This window comes from Dermacentor silvarum, chromosome 1 (assembly GCF_013339745.2).
Source record: "Dermacentor silvarum isolate Dsil-2018 chromosome 1, BIME_Dsil_1.4, whole genome shotgun sequence".
Lineage (NCBI taxonomy): Eukaryota > Metazoa > Arthropoda > Arachnida > Ixodida > Ixodidae > Dermacentor > Dermacentor silvarum.
This window is the reverse complement of record NC_051154.1, coordinates 158,165,080-158,183,903: the sequence shown is the minus strand read 5'-3', so window position 1 is coordinate 158,183,903 and position 18,824 is coordinate 158,165,080. Positions and strand designations below refer to the sequence as shown.

The 18,824-nt window shown below is 44.0% G+C and overlaps 1 protein-coding gene across 1 annotated transcript in view; it reads right to left on the bottom strand.

The window, feature by feature from the left end:
- Positions 1-18,824, bottom strand: part of LOC119436281 (piezo-type mechanosensitive ion channel component 1-like) — a 226,650-nt gene that overhangs the window by 26,221 nt on the left and 181,605 nt on the right. The window contains 1 exon segment of the mRNA XM_037703080.2: positions 4,134-4,761. Coding sequence (XP_037559008.1) covers positions 4,134-4,761 — 628 coding nt within the window.

The window sequence follows — 18,824 nt, the reverse complement described above, 5'->3', positions numbered from 1 at the left end:
GAGAGTTCTCACATGAAGTCTAGATTCTGTAAGTTTGACAAAACTCATGAACAAATAGAAAGTTGTTAATCCATTCTACAGCTGTACACTTTTCATGATTCTGAAGATGCAAGAAATGTGGTGAAATTAAAATTAATAGGAGTCTTAAGGGGAAATTGTTTTATCTTAGTTAAGCCTTGCTATGCCAAATTAATTTTTGAGGTCAACTGCACTAAATGAAACCAGTATCCTGCTTTTTTACATTTGCAGTTGCAAGCATTTGACGTTATAACTGCATGTTCAATTATTAGAAGGCAATATCATTGACCTAAAACAGAAGGAGTGAATGCCCGTCTGCTTTCTACAAGCATGGGTTGTTCCAAATAGGGCGAGAAATGAGAAACCTGGAAAAGCAAACAGAAAATATGCTTCAACTGACATTTCCAATAAATCATTATTGTCCAGCTATGTCCACATGCTTGACTTCAAAATTACACTGCAAATCTCCTTGCTCATGTCTAAACTAAGTTAATACAGTAAAAGCTCGATGATACGATCACGGCTAATACGAATTTCCGGATGATACGAATTTTTCTGTGGTCCCGGCCGAGCCCCATTACTTTACAACGTGCTAGAGAACGGTTGTTACGAATCGATTTTCGGCCTGCGTCGGTTGATACGAATAAACGCCGCCCCACTGACGGCCGCGAAAGAGAACAGCGCGCAGTCACGCGCTTTCTCCCGTTTTAGTGCGGAGGCGCGGACGCGGCGCCGGACAGCGTGGACTCCGCGACTGGGCGCGAAGAGTTTGAAGCGGTGGCGCTTTTGTACTTTTCATCCTTTTCGGCGGCCGCCCATAGGACGGAGTGGCTGCTGTGCTTTGGGCCGCGTTCCTTGTGTTTGCGCCATTTTACCTAGTCGCAGCGAGCTATGTCTACCGAGATAGAAGGACATTAGAGACTTTTTCTTCAAGAAATAAATGCTTTTTACGTACATGTGCCGGAGTGAGTTCACCCCTGACTCTTTAATTTAGCTACAGTCGAATCTTGTTAATACGAACACGCTTATTTCGAACATACCGCGCACCGACAATGCTCTTAGCAGCGCGCCAAATTACGCGGCGGCGCCTCCGACCGGCATTGCTCCGACACCGCCATAGAGCAAAAGCTCAGGAGAGACCCCTCAATGCCGCGCGCGAAGAAACGGGGGAAAAAAAAAGAACCCGCGGCGGAAATTTCCTTCTCTCTCAAATTGCAAGGTCGCCGTATCTGCATCGCGCCGGAACAAGCGTGTACGCGCCGACTAGAGTGTTCTAGACAACCGTATTCTAGCACACACTAGTGCCGACGTCTCAGCCACGCGGATAAAATGGCAGTGAACCCTTCTCCTCTATTTTCTAGTCACATGTTGACCTTGCACGCTGCGGCAGCAGCGCAGAGGGAAGCAGCGGCGGAGGCGCAGTCGGGCCAACGAAACTGCTCACGCCCGCAAACGCTCGCTTCCCGATAACGGCAGAAAACGAAACTTCAGGGAGCGGCTAAAATAAGCTGGCGCCAGCACGGCGGCGGGCGCGCACGGAGATGTGCGCACGGAGTCGAAGGTGAGAGAGCTACGAGGGAGTTGAGAGGGAGGGCGAGGGGAGCCACCGAAGCGGCGGTAGCGGCGGAGTTGACGCGGCCAAATCCGCTTCCATGCCGCCCTCCTCCCTCACCTTCGACGGTCTCCGCGCGCACCCGTGTGCCGGCGCCGCCCGCTCCCTGAAGCTTCGTTTTCTGCCGTTATCGGGAAGCGACCGTTAGCCGGCGTGGGCAGTTTCGTGGCCCGCGCTTGCTATGCGCTTGCGCGCCGCGATATTTCACGACTCGCACCGTTCGTGCATCGTGCTATGGTGCACGAATACTTCAAAAATACGTCCGTTTAATTTAAACAAATTTTCGGGCCCCTTCGAGTTCGAATTATCGAGATTCGACTGTAGTTTTAATTGTGTTTCGATGATACGAATTTCGGCTAATACGAATATTTTTCGTGACCCCGTGAGATTCGTATCATCGAGCTTTCACTGTACTCCCTTGCTGCTTAGTTCTTTACTGACACTTAAATATTAACAAAGCCACATTCCTCAACATGGAAAACCCAACCATTTGTCACCAGAATGAGCCCAAATGAATGCTGCCACTTTTAAGTTCAAAGAATCCAGATCACTTTGTTCTGACTGCAGCTTGCAGTTAAACATTTCTTTTTTCCTCTCAGTGTGCATCATCAAGTGAGGCATCTTCGCAACAGCATGCAGAAGATTGCCAACACTTGTACATGGTCACTTGCTGGATGTGACACACTTGCTGACACACATGCTGACACACACAAGGTTACACACTTGCAGGATGAGAAAGACTCATCATCACGAAAATTAACACGGCAAGTCTGGTAAAATGGAACTTGCCCAAGGCATCAAAAGGGGTTAGCATCACAATTTCTCAGAGCCCTCCTCATAATGCTTCCACATGTCAGCAGAACACTACTATTACTATAGAATTAAGTACTAAGCAAGTGCTTTGTTAACAAACATAATATTGTTACGGTGCGTTTGGACAGGACCGCATGCACAAGAGAGAGATGAAGAAATGGTAGACTGTCTACGGGAACTGTGACATGTGTACTACCCTGCGCATTTACCTACCCTTTAATATGTAAATAGTTGTATATTTGTTTGTGCCTTGCGCTTCCTCTTCGTAGCATTTGGTGGAGGTGTGGGGTAACAACTCGAAATTAAGCTTTGCAGTGGCCACCGCTTCAGTTCTTCACCAAGATAATATATATACATATATAAAAGAGTATGCATGCTTTTTCCTGTTTTAGCGAACCATACATCACACATCTTACAGACTCGGAAGGAATATATTTGTCAAATATGACTATTTAAAACAGTTAAAAGATACCTTACTGAAATTCTGAAGTATATTCTCAAGTTTAGCATTTCATGCTGACTGAATGCCAGACCTGCCAATATTTTCATCAACATGACATAACTCTTATGCAGAAAAATACATCACATGGAGCTGTGGTCATGCAAACCGTTCCGTTGATAAGCTCTTTAAATTATTTAATTAATAAATTCTGGGGTCTTACATATGAAAACCACGATATGAATATGAGGCACGCTGTAGTGAGGGATTCTGGATTAATTTTGACCAGCTGGGGTTCTTTAACATGCACCCAATGCATGGTACGCAGGCGTTTTTGCATTTCACCTCCATCAAAACGTGGCTGCCACAACCGGGATTTATTGGATTAGATGGTTGTAGATCTCCTGTATGCATTTAAAATGGGTGTGCTTAAAATTTGGACAAACCAAAAGCTATTCAAGTCTTCTTACTTTAGCATTGAAGTTTATGAATACATAATTCCCCGCTTCTGATACCAGCAAAAAGCATTTTGCAGTGATCTTAAAAATAAAATAGGGGTGAACTTTCTTTCTGACTTACAAATGCACCTTTACAACACAACCTGACAAGACATAGAGCAACCACAGCAAATGGCTTAGAAGAATAGAAAAGAAGCGTGCAAATAGTAAATGGGAGAGTGTGGCTGTAAATTCTATCCATCACTACTGCTTAGCACTTCCTTACTGCATATGAGCAGTGATGGCCAACAAAGAAGCACTGCCCTCTACAATCTTGTCCTGCTGCTACTGCTACATCGTGCTAAATGATTTTACATATAGGTGTACTGGAAACGTACTACTTTGCATTTTAACTGTGTGTAGAAGCCCTTGCATCAAATACGCAGTCAAGGGTCAGCTTTCCTCCATTGATCAGATTACTTGGTGGTAGAGCCTGGTGCATTGTCCAATGAAAATGTCTCATTTCATTCATAGCACAGTTCCAATAATAATGTGAGGTGCACTTTTAAGCTGGACATTACAGAAGAAAAGATGTTCCATATTGTTGCAAGCATGGTAGACCTAGAGATGGGAAAGTGTGGTAACCATAAGTGTAATAGTGCTTTTAAAGTCTCCCACTACTTATTGCTTCATAGTCAAGGTAGGGCCATTACTCTTGCACCTAAGCACTGGCCTTATGTCTCATCTGTTGTGCTGTTAACTATGTTTTCAAGTCATGAACAAATAGCTAGTTTGGCTATTTCATAAAACTTACCCCACTGGTACCGGGTAGCTGATCTGGTGGTACACTGGCAAGTAAACCAGGTGCTGGTGCGCTGTGCTCAGATGCCCGTCTAGCTGCTGTGAAGTACTGTTCTTCATTTGAGACTGGCTCTTGTTGCTGAATGGCAGATACACTAACACTTCGGTCAGTATCTTTCCAAAGGCCAAGGCTCTTGAGCATGAAGCGGTGAAAGAAGACCAGCAATAGCAAGAGCAGGTCGTAGAGAGCATAGTCATTGTCCTCTTTGCGCTTCTCAATGCCCAAGATGCGTGGAGGGTCAAATGGTCTGTTTACAGGCACCGAGTCATTCCAGTCGAAGAAGTCAAATTGGAAGAGGTACTTGACAACCACAATAGCTTCAGTGTAGGTAATGATTGTGATCCAGAAAGTCTTGGTTGGACGCGGCACTGACAATGAGCCCCACAGGAATGCCATCAGAGGCAGTGGCAACGAGAGCAGGCTGGCCGACTTCATTTGGTTGAGGACGATAACTAGGTAGCAAACAACTTCAGAGCGTGACACAATAGCATAGTAGCATGCAATCAAAAAACGCACTAATGAAGGGTGGTGCTTGTGACCATCTTGCTTGTCAGGACCATCTACCATTTCCAGACTCCCACTGTAAGCCAACAAAAACAAAAAGAGTGTCAAAGATCCATGTACAAAAACTACAGTTTTTGCAAGCACATTCCCTGGGTGCTTTATATATGCACACAACTTTCTATGGTATCATGTCATAAGTGTTATTCTAGATGACTTGGGGTAAACTCATGGTTGCCGTGACTGTCAAAGAAATTGCTATTACTGTTTCATGGTGCAAAAACCAACAAGTTTCAAGCTTGCTGACACCATTTTTAGACAAATGCTCCTGCACCCCTCCCTATCTATATTTTTGACAAAAAAACAAATACAAACAATCCACGCAATTCCACATTACTGCATAGTCACATCAGCAAATGACTGCAATCTAACAATGTGTAAGGAACATTACAAAATACCAAGAAACGTAATTGTTATGAAGTATTAAGCACAAATGCATGTGGGTCATTCCACACCAAACGTCCCAGACATTGCGTTCGACCCTTTCTAATTTCATTTAGAAAAATTGTGGTCAATCGTTATGCTAACATTATTTGTCCTCATAAACTACTTTTGCAAGAACAATTTTTTCTGCCTCTTAGTGATTTGAATGATGCAGTGTTGGGTGAAATCTAGGTTGCGAAAAAACCGCCGTCAAATTACAACAACACACGGAGTGCCTTGCGAATCTGCTGGTCTTTGTCTGACAATGTGCTTTGTGGTGAAGCAATACGGTGATTCTGGATCGATTTCGGCCTTTTTAAAAAAATTTGACAAGTTTCACAGACACAATACAACTACAGCATGCATCTGCTTAGTTGGCAGCAAGTGTGTCAAAAAAGTATTGAAGTAGATAGGCGAAACGTTTCGAGGCGGAAGAAGTGCAAACATTGAAAAATATGCGAAATGCTTCATGTTCAGGTACACGTAGATTGCTGATGCGGTCCAAGTAAAAATGCATGCTTGAATTCATTTGGAAGAGTGCACAAAAGAATTTTAATTCTGGAAGTTTAATTGGAGTACTTTTGTTTTAGGCTTGAAAAATTTTTTTTTTTATGTTCAGCGTTCACCACATCCCAAGGCACTGGCCCATGAGTCTGCTTCACTGCGCCGACCCTCGCCGTTCATGCCATGGAGCTGACTGCTTCTTTGGTTTCTAATGCTTGGCTCTTCGGCAGAGCTGACCTTTGCTCTGGAGATTGCGTCACCGACCGAACGCCATCTCTAGGTGGCACGCAACACAAACACTACGAATGGTGAGTATACCAATGTCTTGTCATATTTTACATGGTGCATCTGTGCACCATGCATCTGTGCACCATAGTATGGTGCATCTGTGCACCATACTAACAACAGGCTGGTTTGCACAACTAAAAGTGGAAGTGATAAAGATCTAGAATTAAGGACAAGGCCGCCTGGCGAACACTGAGTTGATGGCATCACATGCAGCATGCATGGAGAGAGCATGTGGGGTTTACTACTTGACTGTGTACGCTTAAAGAAGGTTCTAGCTTGGAACGAAGCAACAAGACGCTGGTATTGCTTCTCCTTGTGTCGCTGATACGATGGAAGAAAGATGTCATAGTGGACGTGCCAACGCTTTTGCACCTGAAGCTTGTACCCCTGAAGGTAGGCATCAAGAATTTTAAAGCACTTTTATTTCTTAGTTTACGAAATAACTAGTACGGTATATTCGATGCCTTCTTCAATGACATCTGCTTGTTTCTTCAATGTTGTAGAACTATCGAACAAAATGAAGTTGTGTTCGATTATGCTTGACCTCAAGTTTCTAATATGAATATATACGTAATGGCCAGAATAAAAAAATAATTACCGTATCTTACGGTCTATAAGTCGCACCTTTGTATAAGACACACCCCCCTCAAAACGGCAGTCTTTCCGGAAAAAAAAAAAAACGTATGTAAGTCGCACCGGTGTATAAGACACACCTGTTCGTTCGGTAAGCGATTTAAAATCATTACAGTGACGTTTCACACCGTGAACGCGGGTCACGCGCAAGTGTATGGGTGCCATATATTTACACTCCAGGCGCATTTCTGCCGTCGTGGTTGCCGCGATGTTCCGTATAAAGTCCAAGGGCGATAACATCGTCCCCGCACACCGTATGCTGTATGTGCGAGTGACAGCATCTGACGGTGAGCCGAATCGCGCACAAGAAAGGAAAGCGGGAAGGCAGCGCGGGAGGGAGGGAGGAAGGGGGGGGGGGGGCTTGTACTTTGGTAGCAACTGTGTAGTTTGCACAGCGACGCGGGCCGTATCTTGACAGCGATCTGCAGATGCGACGAATTCGGGGTCGGCTGACTCGCGGTTGGACTGCCGCCGCTTGCGTTGCTGCCCCGTCCCTCTCGTACGGCGGCCGGGAACTCAATCACGAGAAGAACGTACCCGTCACCTCGATAGCGTGCAAAGAACCCGCAACAATTAAATCAACCAGCGCGCTTCGCGTGGCCATAACATCGAATGCAATTTTGAGGGCAGTTTTTCCGGAAAAAGAACGTACATAAGTCGCACCATTCTACAAGATGCACTGAAAAAAAATGAAGAAAAAAACCACGTCTTATACACTGGAAAGTACGGTATGAATGTTATTAATTTGTCAATCTGTTCACTATACTTGCTTGTGAAAATAATGTTCACCAAGCCACATGTGCAAGCAGAATTTGAGGAGATAGCGTAACTATGACGGTGCAGTACATATTTCTTTATGCACACGGCAGCAGGAATTTTTTCCACACATTTATGTCCCATTTCCTGCATTTCAGGAAGTGAACTTATTCTGTTACCACTTGGACTTATGGATTGCCATGGGACAACAGTCAAAACAACAGCAGGTATTTTAACTTGCAAGATCTCAGTGAAGCAGATTGTCGTCTCCTGAAACTGCAGTGTAAACGTACCCAAGACATCTCTACTATATGCTACCATCACTATACCATGTTTGTGAAAAAGGTACACAACACATGGTGCCTAAGTGGTGCTCTAACACATTCCTCGGGCATGTGAAAAGAAAATTCGGCAGAACCCACTCACGATGACTGTCGACAGTAATGCGTTTAGCATTTAATCAACATAGCGACACAACATAGTGCCACTGTTGAAATAAGTTACATATGAGGAGGGTACTGCAGCGGAATTCTTTCGCACTTCCCCAAGAACACTCGGCGCCATCTAGTGCCGCTGCTGCAAAGCCTGCGTGTGGCCTCTGAAAAGCATGGTACACCGGTGGGTACGAACGCCGAGATGCACGTCATGCGGCAACCGGGCTCCTCTCTCGCACTCCTTCCAGGACAAGCTGCGCTATCTAGTGGTGCTGCAGAGAAGTCCATATGTGGCCTTACAGATGAGAAGCGTGGCACGCCAGTGCCTGCGAACGCTAAGAATTGTTCATTCGCTTGCCACACAATTAGTGGCACATACTCAGTGACCCAAGTTGGCAAGAGGTTCATTGAAAAGCGGCACATACCCAGTGCATTTGTAGCAGAGCCTGCTAAAGCGTCCGTTGCTGTCCTTTAGGAACCCTTGTGACCTGGGTTCGATTCCATGCAACATCAGAGAAAATTGAAGGATCTTTTTTGTCATTGTAGAGTGCCACATTCCCAGTGGCACATACCTAGTTACCCGAGTTGTTGTCAAAGACGTTCATTGAAAAGCGGCACACACCTACTGACACATATCCAGTGACCCAAGTAGGCATCAAAGAGGTTCACTGAAGACCAGTACAGAGCGAGTGGCACATACCCAGTGCTCCAATTCGGCATCAAAGAGTTTCACTGAACAGCGGGACCTAAAAAGTCCCACATCCACAATGACTGATGACAGCGTGAAAGAAGTTCATTGAAGAGCGGCACATATGTACCCATTGCCACATGCTCAGTGATCTAGGTTAGTCCATCAGACGGTTTCGAACCCTGTTCCTTAGCACGGCAGCCCGATGCGCTACCCATTTTTGACATGGACTACCTAAAGTCCCTCTATCTTTCAAAAGTATTGCCATTCTTACATCTTTCCATCACACCGGTCAGCCCGGCGCTTCCTCCTTGCCGTTTCCTGCCACAACAGCCTCCTTCGCTCCCCCATTGGCCAAGCAGTGTCACATGGAAGCACGTGTTATGCTTTTGTATATTTTTTCTTACCAATGCACTCCGATTGCCATTTTCAGATTAGTGCGACGAAAGTGCTGTACGCGCAAATGGATTGATCGAGTGTGTTAGCGGACCAGATGAAATGTGTAAGGGACGAGAAATTCATTGTGATGCTGTGCTGCTGCTCGGTTGCCGTAACTGAGAAGGTGAGGGAAACGCACAAAGAAGAAAAGTAAGGATGCACAGGATTGGGTGGGCTGACTTCAAGGAGGTTGCAAAAAACGCATGGCTTTGTGAAGTGTGATGGTTCTTCATTACCTCTTCTTTTGAACCTAGTTAACGCCTGCCTCTTTAAAGAAGTGCTTGCGTATGTGTCAATGCTATGCGTGGTTTTTAGTGCATTTAGGTTGACTTTTTTTCTAATGTGCTCACTATGTTTGGCAAGAGTTTTGTCTAGCAGCGAAAGTGCTCGCATCTGCGAATGGCCTGTGACGTAAAAGTGACTTTATTCAGGCTATGTTTTCAGCTCCACAAGAAGTTAGCACATTCTCGACGCTTTTGCAAGGCTCACTAAGGCTTACGAATGCGGTCGTTTAGCTTCAATGTATGCTCGCGTGTATTGATTTTATTTGTGGTGTTAAACATTTTTAACGTCCCGAAGTGACTAAGGCTATGAGGGAGGTCTTAGTGGATGGCTCCGGATAACTTAATTTAGGTCACCTGGGGATGTTTAATGTGCACTTTGATTGCACAGTACTCGGGCCTCTTGCATTTCACCTCTATCCCGGCTGCTGCCTGATACATCCTCGGAATTGAAGGGATGAGCAGCATCTACTCACACGTTTTGTGTGCAGGATTATCATAGCAGAGAAATGCCGCAAAGGACCACAAGCCCCCTGATAAGGATTAAAACCTTTACTGCTTTACATTAACATTTTTATGCGTCCAATTAAGTAAATGGGTATCACATGTGTCATATGCACTGTACGTTGCCTTGCATCTCTTGAGACAAATAATTTCGCAGTTTTTCATTATGCAGTGCAGACAGAGTTGCCGTCCTTTAGCATCTTTATTATACCCATTTGAGGATTGTTTGGTCTTACAACCCTCTTCTCCTCTGTTTCTAATGGTTACAAAATAGCGTTCCAGTTATAGGGACACTGCTTCCCTGCAAAAACTTACAACGCAAAAGAATACAAAAGTTAGATATATAGACACACGCAGTATACAAACATAAAATTTGAACCTCAACAAAAGTGTTACTGGTTTTAATGGAGGGGGGATAATTATCTCCGGAACCTCTATTCAGTTTTGCCATCAAGTTCGTTCTTGCTATGAAATTCCAACCTCTTGCACTGTAATAAATAAAAAGAATGCAGAAACTCCATTGGAGTTGAAGTATGCCTAAGCATACCCCCAAATTTCAAGTTGGCCCACCCCAAAGTTCAAGTTCATCATCATCATCCGCCTATCTTTATGTCCACTGCCGGACGAAGGCCTCTCCCTGCGATCTCCAATTACCCCTGTCTTGCGCTAGCTGATTCCAACTTGCGCCTGCGAATTTCTTAACTTCATCACTCCACCTAGTTTTCTGCCGTCCTCGACTGCGCTTCCCTTCTCTTGGTATCCATTCTGTAACTCTAATGGTCCACCGGTTATCCATCCTACTGCATTACATGGCCTGCCCAGCTCCACTTTTTCCGCTTAATGTCAACTAGAATATCGGCTATCCCCGTTTGTTCTCTGATCCACACCGCTCTCTTCCTGTCTCTTAATGTTAGACCTAACATTTTTCGTTCCATCGCTCTTTGTGTGGTCCTTAACTTGTTCTTGAGCTTCTTTGTTAACCTCCAAGTTTCTGCCCCATATGCTAGTACCGGTAGAATGCAATGATTGTACACTTTTCTTTTCAACGACAGTGGTAAGCTCCCAGTCAGGATTTGGCAGTGCCTGCCATATGCACTCCAGCCCAATTTTATTCTATAAATTTCTTTCTCATGATCAGGGTCCCCTGTGAGTAATTGACCTAGATAAACGCACTCCTTTACAGACCCTAGAGGCTGACTGGCGATCCTGAATTCTTGTTCCCTTGCCAGGCTATTGAACATTATCTTTGCCTTCTGCATATTAACCTTCAACCCCACTCTTACACTTTCTCAGTTAAGGTCCTCAATCATTAGCTGTGATTCATCCCCATTGTTGCTGAATAGGACAATGTCATCAGCAAACCGAAGGTTGCTGAGATATTTGCCGTTGATTCTCCCTCCTAAGCCTTCCCAGTCTAAGAGCTTGAATACTTCTAAGCATGCAGTCAATAGCATTGTAGAGATTGTGTCTCCTTGCCTGACCCCTTTCTTGATAGGTAACTTTCTACTTTTTCTTGTGGAGAACCAAGGTTGCTGTGCAATCCTTGTAGATATTTGCCAATATATTCATGTACGCATCCTGTACTCCTTGGTTACGTAATGCCTCTATGACTGCTGGTATCTCTACTGAATCAAGTGCTTTTTCATATTCTATGAAAGCCATATAGAGAGGTTGATTGTACTCAGCAGATTCTTCTATTACCTGGTTATGACATGGATATGATCCATCATAGAATATCCCTTCCTGAAGCCAGCTTGTTCTCTTGGTTGGCTGAAGTCAAGTGTTGCCCTGATTCTATTTTAAATTACCTTCGTGAATATTTTATACAATACTGAGAGCAAGCTAATGGGTCTATAATTCTTCAATTATTTAATGTTTCCTTCTTGTGGATCAGTATAATGTTCGCAGTTCTTTCAGCTTTCTGGTACACTTGAAGTCGTAAGGCATTGCGTAGAAAGGGCCGCAAGCTTTTCAAGTATGATATCTCCTCCATCCTTGATTAAATCGACTGTTATTACATCTTCTCCAGCAGCTCTTCCCCTGGTCATGTCTTTCAAGGCCCTTTTAACTTCATCGCTAGTTATAGAAAGGGCCTCTGTATCCTGTTCACGACTACTTTGAATGAAAGTAGCTTGGCTACTCTGGGAACCAGTACAGGTCAGTATAGATTTCTTCCACTGCTTTTACTATGTCATCGAAATTGCTGATAATATTACCCTGCTTATCTTTCAGTGCATACATTTTGCCTTGTCCTATGCCAAGTTTTCTTCTCACTAATTTCATGCTGCGTCCATATTTTACTGCTTCCTCAATCTTTTGCAATTTATAATTTCGAATATCCCTCACTTTCTTCTTGTTGATCAGTTTTGACAGTTAAGCGAATTCTATCTGACCTCTCGAGTTTGACACCTTCATGTTTTGCCGTTTCTTTATAGGGTCCTTTGTTCCTTGGGAGAACTTACCTACAGGTTGCCTAGGTACCTTACCTCCCACTTCAATTGGTGCTTCTGAGATCAATCTAGTTACGGTTTCATTCATTACCTCTATGTTGTCTTTATCTTCCTGTTCTAAAGCTGCATATTTGTTTGCGAGCACCAGCCTGAATTGGTCTTCTTTTACCCTTACTGCATCTATGTTGGCCTGTTTCTTCTTGACTAATTTTATTCTTTCTTCAATTTGAGACAAATCCTTGACCTCACTAACCTATGGTCACTGCACTTTACCTTACCTAACACTTCTACATCCTGCACTATGCTTGGATCGGCAGAGAGTAGGAAATCAATTTCATTCCTTGTTTTTCCATTAGGGCTTTTCCAGGTCCACTTCGTGTTGCTACGCTTCCTGAAGAAGGTATTAATTATTTGGAGTCTATTCCTTTCCACGAATTCTACCAACATCTCTCCTCTAGTGTTCCTAGAATCGATGCTGTAGTTGCCAATTGCTTGCTCGCCAGCCTGCTTTTTCCACACTTTTGCATTGAAGTCACCCATGACTACAGTATATTGAGTTTGCACCTTTCTCATTGCTAATTCACCATCTTCATGAAACTGTTCTATTTCTTCATCATCGTGACTGGAGGTTAGGGGGTAGGCTTGTACAACCTTCATTCTATACCTTCTATTCAGCTTTATTACGACAACTGCTACCCTCTCATTAATGCTGTAGAATTCATCAATGTTGCCCGTTATGTTGTTATGGACTAGAAATCCTACCCCAGATTCTCTCTTATCTGGAAGACCTCTGTAGCAGAGGACGTGGCCGTTAGTCAGAACTGTATAAGCCTCACCAGTTCTTCTCACCCTCACTAAGGCCAATAATATCCCAGGCAATACCTGATAATTCTTCAAACAGCTAAGCTAGCCTTACTCGATAGGGTGTGCGTGTTTAATGTTGCCAGGTTCAGTTTCCATTGACGGCCTGTCCGGACCCAGAGATTCTTAGCACCCTGTGCCGCGTAGCAGGTCTGACCGCCGCCTTGGTCAGAACCGCAGCCACTGGGGACTGAGGGCTATGGGTAAATTGGAGGAGTCATTTTGGAGGTAGCGGCCGAATACTGCACCAGGGAGGCCAATTCCTGTTCTGGTGAGGGAGTGACTTTGTTGAAGCTTAGTGGGCCTTCCTAATTTGGTTACACCTTGACTAGTATAGCCCCACTAGCGCTCGGCGATTTTTTTTTTTCGGTGTCAGGCACAACTCCATGCCTGAAAATGTAGTGGACTGGTGGAGGATTCGGACTTACGACCATCAGCCTACTAAAAAAATAATAAAAAATAAACAAAATCGTACAGAACATTACACGTCTTGGTATACAACACTGTCATGGTCCAACTTCACGGCAGGATGACCCTAAATAAATGGTCATTTATTTATTTATTTATTTATTTACTAAAAATACTTTCAGGGCCCGAAGGCACTACAGAAAGGAGTGGGGAGAAAATGACATGACGTGCAACTAACAAAAATATTACAAGGCATTTTGTAAAGCGATCTTGAACTCGTGGTCATCAGTTATGCTTGCGATTGTGGAGGGAAGGTGGTCCCATGCGATGCTTGTTCTAGGAACAAAAGAGTCATTACACAATTTTGTGCGACAAGATGGTAGACCAACCTTGAAGCGATGATCAGTCCTTAAAGAAATATAGTGAGGTGGATGAAACAGGATGTCCTTTAAATCGTTGTTATAATAATAGATTTTGTGAAAAAGATTAAGGCGAAATGACCTTCGACGCAACAAAAGGTCAGGCAAGTTTAGGGTTTTCTTCATGGACGTGACACTGGAATGACGTGAATAATTCGATAATATGAAACGTGCTGCGCGATTCTGAATAGCTTCAAGAGTTTGAATATGCATTGAACTATCATATGCGGCATAAACGCCATGAATGGCACACCGCCAAATTTAAGTTGATCCACCCCTAATATGTGCTTTCCCATGTGTTTTCTATGAAGCCCTATGTATCCCTATGGGTATTCTCTGATAAATATTTTTGGTTAAAATTGTTCCTTATTGCTTATAAAGCTACCAATCATCTACATTTACACTATAATAACAATTACATGTCTTAACTTCGCAAATTATGCATTTTTGTGCAGATACAAGACATTACACTTTTCGTATGCATTTTTGCGTGACAGAGCTGGGGTACTTGCCAAAGAATGCTTGCGTATTAAAAACGATTTCGGGTGCTGCGAAAACTACCGGTACGTTGTTTAGATTATCAATACCGTCTACATGTGAAAACTTTGCTCATGGCCGCCAGAACCCGTGTATCGGCTAAACACATCTGTAAAAGGCGCAGAGCAGAAGCGGCCCAGTTGCTAGGCATTGCTGACCAAAGACAGCTGTAATCTTTCACGGGCCCGCTGAACAAAAGTATTCTGCAGGTACATAAATGAACCCATGAAACCACGTTCAAGTACTTTCACGTAGTAAAAACTTGAAACTCTGGTAATTAAGCGCATGTTTAAGCACACGATGATGTGTGGTGTTTTATGGCGCAAGGGCCAGTTATGGCCAAAGAGCGCCATGCTAGTGTTTGTGAATGTGCCGTCGAGCAATGAATTCTGAGAAGTAGATGAAACATGGCTGTAAAGGGGCCTAAAATTATCGCTGTAAAGTGCGTAAAATATATATGTACTAAAATCATGGCAATGACTAATGATGTGTACTATGAAATGAGGAATGCATTGAGAAAGAAGAATAATATATTTAAAATATTTAAGATACAGTAATTGGCAAGAAGCACTACTACCTAAACAGAGCCCTTGAACCACAAGGGCCTGGAGGCATGTGCTATCAAAAATTATCACAGCGACATCCTCTGGAGAGAGGATGTGCTACGAACTTATTGGGCTAATAACATGTAGCACAACATCATTAAAAAGATCGAGGACTGCTTTGGCATTAAAAAGCGGTTCTTCACCAATAAATAGCATGGGATGTAGAGGGATATTGTAGCGGTATGCTACCGGAAAATGTTTCCTTCTCTCGGCTTCGGCTTCCCGACACTCCACGAGGACATGGAGGACGGTCAGCCTCTCACAACATCTACCACAGGTTGGTGGTTCATCACCAATAAGCAAAAATTGTGGGTGCCATATGTATGTCCTATTCTTAGACGACAGAACAGGACATCAGTTCGTCGTGTTTTAGTTATGGGGGGCCAGTAACCTAGCTGTGGCTTAATCAAATGAAGCTTTTACTTGTTTGTGTGTCCCACAAGCGTTGCCAGTGGCTTCGCAGTTTCTTTCGCAAGAAAGGTTTCAAATCTGTTGCAGAAACAGCAGCTGTAGAGTTAATAGCGGTTGATGTCACTGATGTGGCCATTTGGTCTGCAAGAACATTGCCCTCGATGCCTCTATGCCCAGGCACCCAGCATATAATGACATGCTGGTTAGTTGCGTAAGCTCTACAAAGAACAGAATAGAGCTCAATGAGTACAGGATTTCTTAGTTTGCAGAATGACATCAAGGCTTTCACGACACTTTGAGAGTCTGTATATATGATAGTCTTTTGAAGTTTTGATTTCTTTATATGCTTTACAGCTGATAAAAGTGCATAGGACTCAGCCGTAAAGATACTTGTTTCCGGGTGGAGTACACCGGATTCCGAGAAGGATGGGCCGACGGCTGCATAAGAAACCCCGGCGTGTGACTTAGAAGCGTCTGTGTAATACTCTGTGCACGAGTACTTGGACTGAAGTTCTAGGAAATGCATTTTAACTGTGTGCCTCTGATGCGTGTTTCGTGACTTCTATAAATGATGTGTCACAATCTATGAGCTGCCACTGCCACGGAGGTAACAGTTTCACTGGGGCCATAGGGCGATGATCAAGCAGCGGAACACCCATTTCCTCACTAAGATTCCTCACACGCAAAGAGAACGGCTTTCTCGCTGCAGGTCGATTGTGGAATAGTGTGGCAGCGGTCACATCGTTTATTGTTGAATAAGACGGATGTTCAATATTTCCTTGCACTTTCAGAAAATATGTAAAACTGCTGTATGACCGCTGCAGATGAAGTGACCACTGATTCGACTCTACGTAGAGGCTCTGGATTGGACTTGTCCTGAAAGCACCAGTCGCGAGGCGGATACCTAAGTGGTGAACAGGGTCTAGTATTTTTAATGCACTTGGCGTTGCAGAATTATAAATTATAGACCCGTAATCAAGGCGTGAGAGGACAAGACTTTTATACAGGTTAAGCAGACACTTTCGGTCACTACCCCAAGTCGTACGTGACAGAAGCTTTAAAAGGTTCATTGTCTTCAGGCATTTGGCCTTAAGATACTTAATATGAGGAATAAATGTAAGCTTGGAATCCAAAATAATGCCTAGAAACTTATGCTCGCTGCTGACAGAGAGTGCATCTCCTTTGATTTGTATACTGGGGACAGGCATTATGCCTCTCTTGTTTGTAAAGAGTACGCAAGTGCTCTTCTGAGCGTTTACTTTAAAACCGTTCTCATCTGCCCATTTGGACAATTTGTTTATTACAAGCTGCACTTGTCGTTCGCAGATGGCAATATTGCATGACTGGAAGGCAAATTGCACATCGTCGACATAGGCGGAGTAAAACATTCACCGTGGAATGACTGTGTGCAGGGAATTCATTTTTATAATAAATAGTGTGCAACTAAGCACGCCTCCTTGTGGCAAACCGGTCTCTTGGGTGAATGACTTAGACAAAGCGTTGCCCACTCTTACGCGGAATGTGCGGCTTAGACAGGTAACTTTCGATTGTGTTTAGCATGTTGCCACGGACACCCATCGCAGAGAGATCTCGGAGAATGCCGTAGCGCCATGTCGTGTCGTAAGCTTTTTCTAGGTCGAGGAACACTGAAAGACAGAACTGCTTATGTATAAAAGCGTCTCTAATATAAGACTCAATGCGAACAAGGTGGTCTGTTGTGGACATACCTTCCCTGAAACCACATTGGAAGGGGTCTAGTAATTTGTTATTTTCAAGGAAACAGATTAAGCGCCTGTTGATCATTTTTACAAATAGTTTGCACAGACAGCTTGTTAGCGCTATTGGCCTGTAGCTGCTGGCTAGGGACGGGTCTTTGCCTTGTTTAAGCACGGGAATGACTATAGCTTCCTTCCACGAGGACGGGATATATCCATGCGCCCACATGACATTGAAAAGATACAGGAGTGTTTTCAGCGCTTCAGGATTCAGGTGCTTAATCATTTCATATATGACACGATCACCGCCTGGCGCAGAGTTATTGCAGCAAGCGAGGGATGCTTTCAGTTCAGTTAAAGTAAATGGATAGTTGTAGACCTCACTCGATGAGCCTTTACGTTTTAGGGGCTGTCGCTCTTCGCGTTCTTTGACTCTCAAAAATGCTTGTGTGTAGTGGGACGCACTGGAGATATATTCAAAGTGTTCGCCCAGACAACCAGCCTGATCTTCCAGGCTCTCTCCTTGAGTACTTACTAAGGGGAGTGGGTGTACCTCCCGGCCTCTTAATTTATTTACTCGATTCCACACTTTCGTCTCATCTGTGTAAGAATTTATACTGGAGATGTACTTCTCCCAACTCTTCCTTTTAGCACGTCGACGTGTTCTTCTAGCCTGGGACTTTATTTGTTTGAAATTAATCAAGTTTTCGGCGGTTGGAGAGTCGCGAAGTCGTCCCCAAGCTTTGTTTTGATTTTTCCGTGCTTCCTTGCATTCTTCGTTCCACCACGAGATACGTCGTTTATTAGCCAGTCCGTTAGTTTGACAGATGCATGTTGTGGCAGTCTCAATTATAAAGCCCGTTATATATGCTACAGCATCATCTATATTTAAAAAGGCAATATCATCCCTGCTTAAATAAGTTTGTTCGTGGAAACGTTCCCAGTTAGCCGAGTCAACCTTCCATCGGGGAATGTGTGGGAACATAGATCTTGTTTTGTCAGTTTTAACATGATTGGGAAGTGGTCGCTCCCAAAAGGGTTCTTCAGAACGGACCACTCCAGGTACGGAATCAGTGTACTCGACACGATACTTAAATCTATGGAGGAGTATGTGTTGTGCGCCATGCTGTAGTAAGTTGGCTCTTTCTTATTAAGTAAACATGCTCCTGAAGAAAAGAGAAAGTTTTCAATTAGGCGTCCTCTCGCATCGCAACGAGAGTCTCCCCACAATGTGTTATGTGCATTTAAATCTCCGACAACTATGTATGGTGCCGGAAGTTCATCTATGTAGTTCTGAAATTCAGTTTTATTAAGATGATAATTAGTAGGGATGTATATAGAGCTAACAGTGACTAGCCTGTCAAACAATACCCCTCGGACAGCAACTGCCTCTAGGGGCGTACGAAGTTTCAGTTCTCGACAGGCAACATCTCTGTCAACTACGATAGCAACACCGCCGGATGACACCGAGGTGTCATCGCGGTCTTTGCGAAAGATGGCGTATTGCCGGAGAAAGTTGCATTGTGTAGGTTTAAGGTGTGTCTCCTGAACACACAGCACCTTCGGATTAAACTTGTGTAGGATTTCTTTGACGTCATCGAGGTTGTGTAGGAGTCCTCCGACGTTCCACTGTATAATTTGTGTATTCATGTTGAAAGTGTTTTTTGTGCTGTGTGTAAAGGAGACTAACTTAAGCTACAGAGCCCTTGTCGGGCCCTGTGATGCGG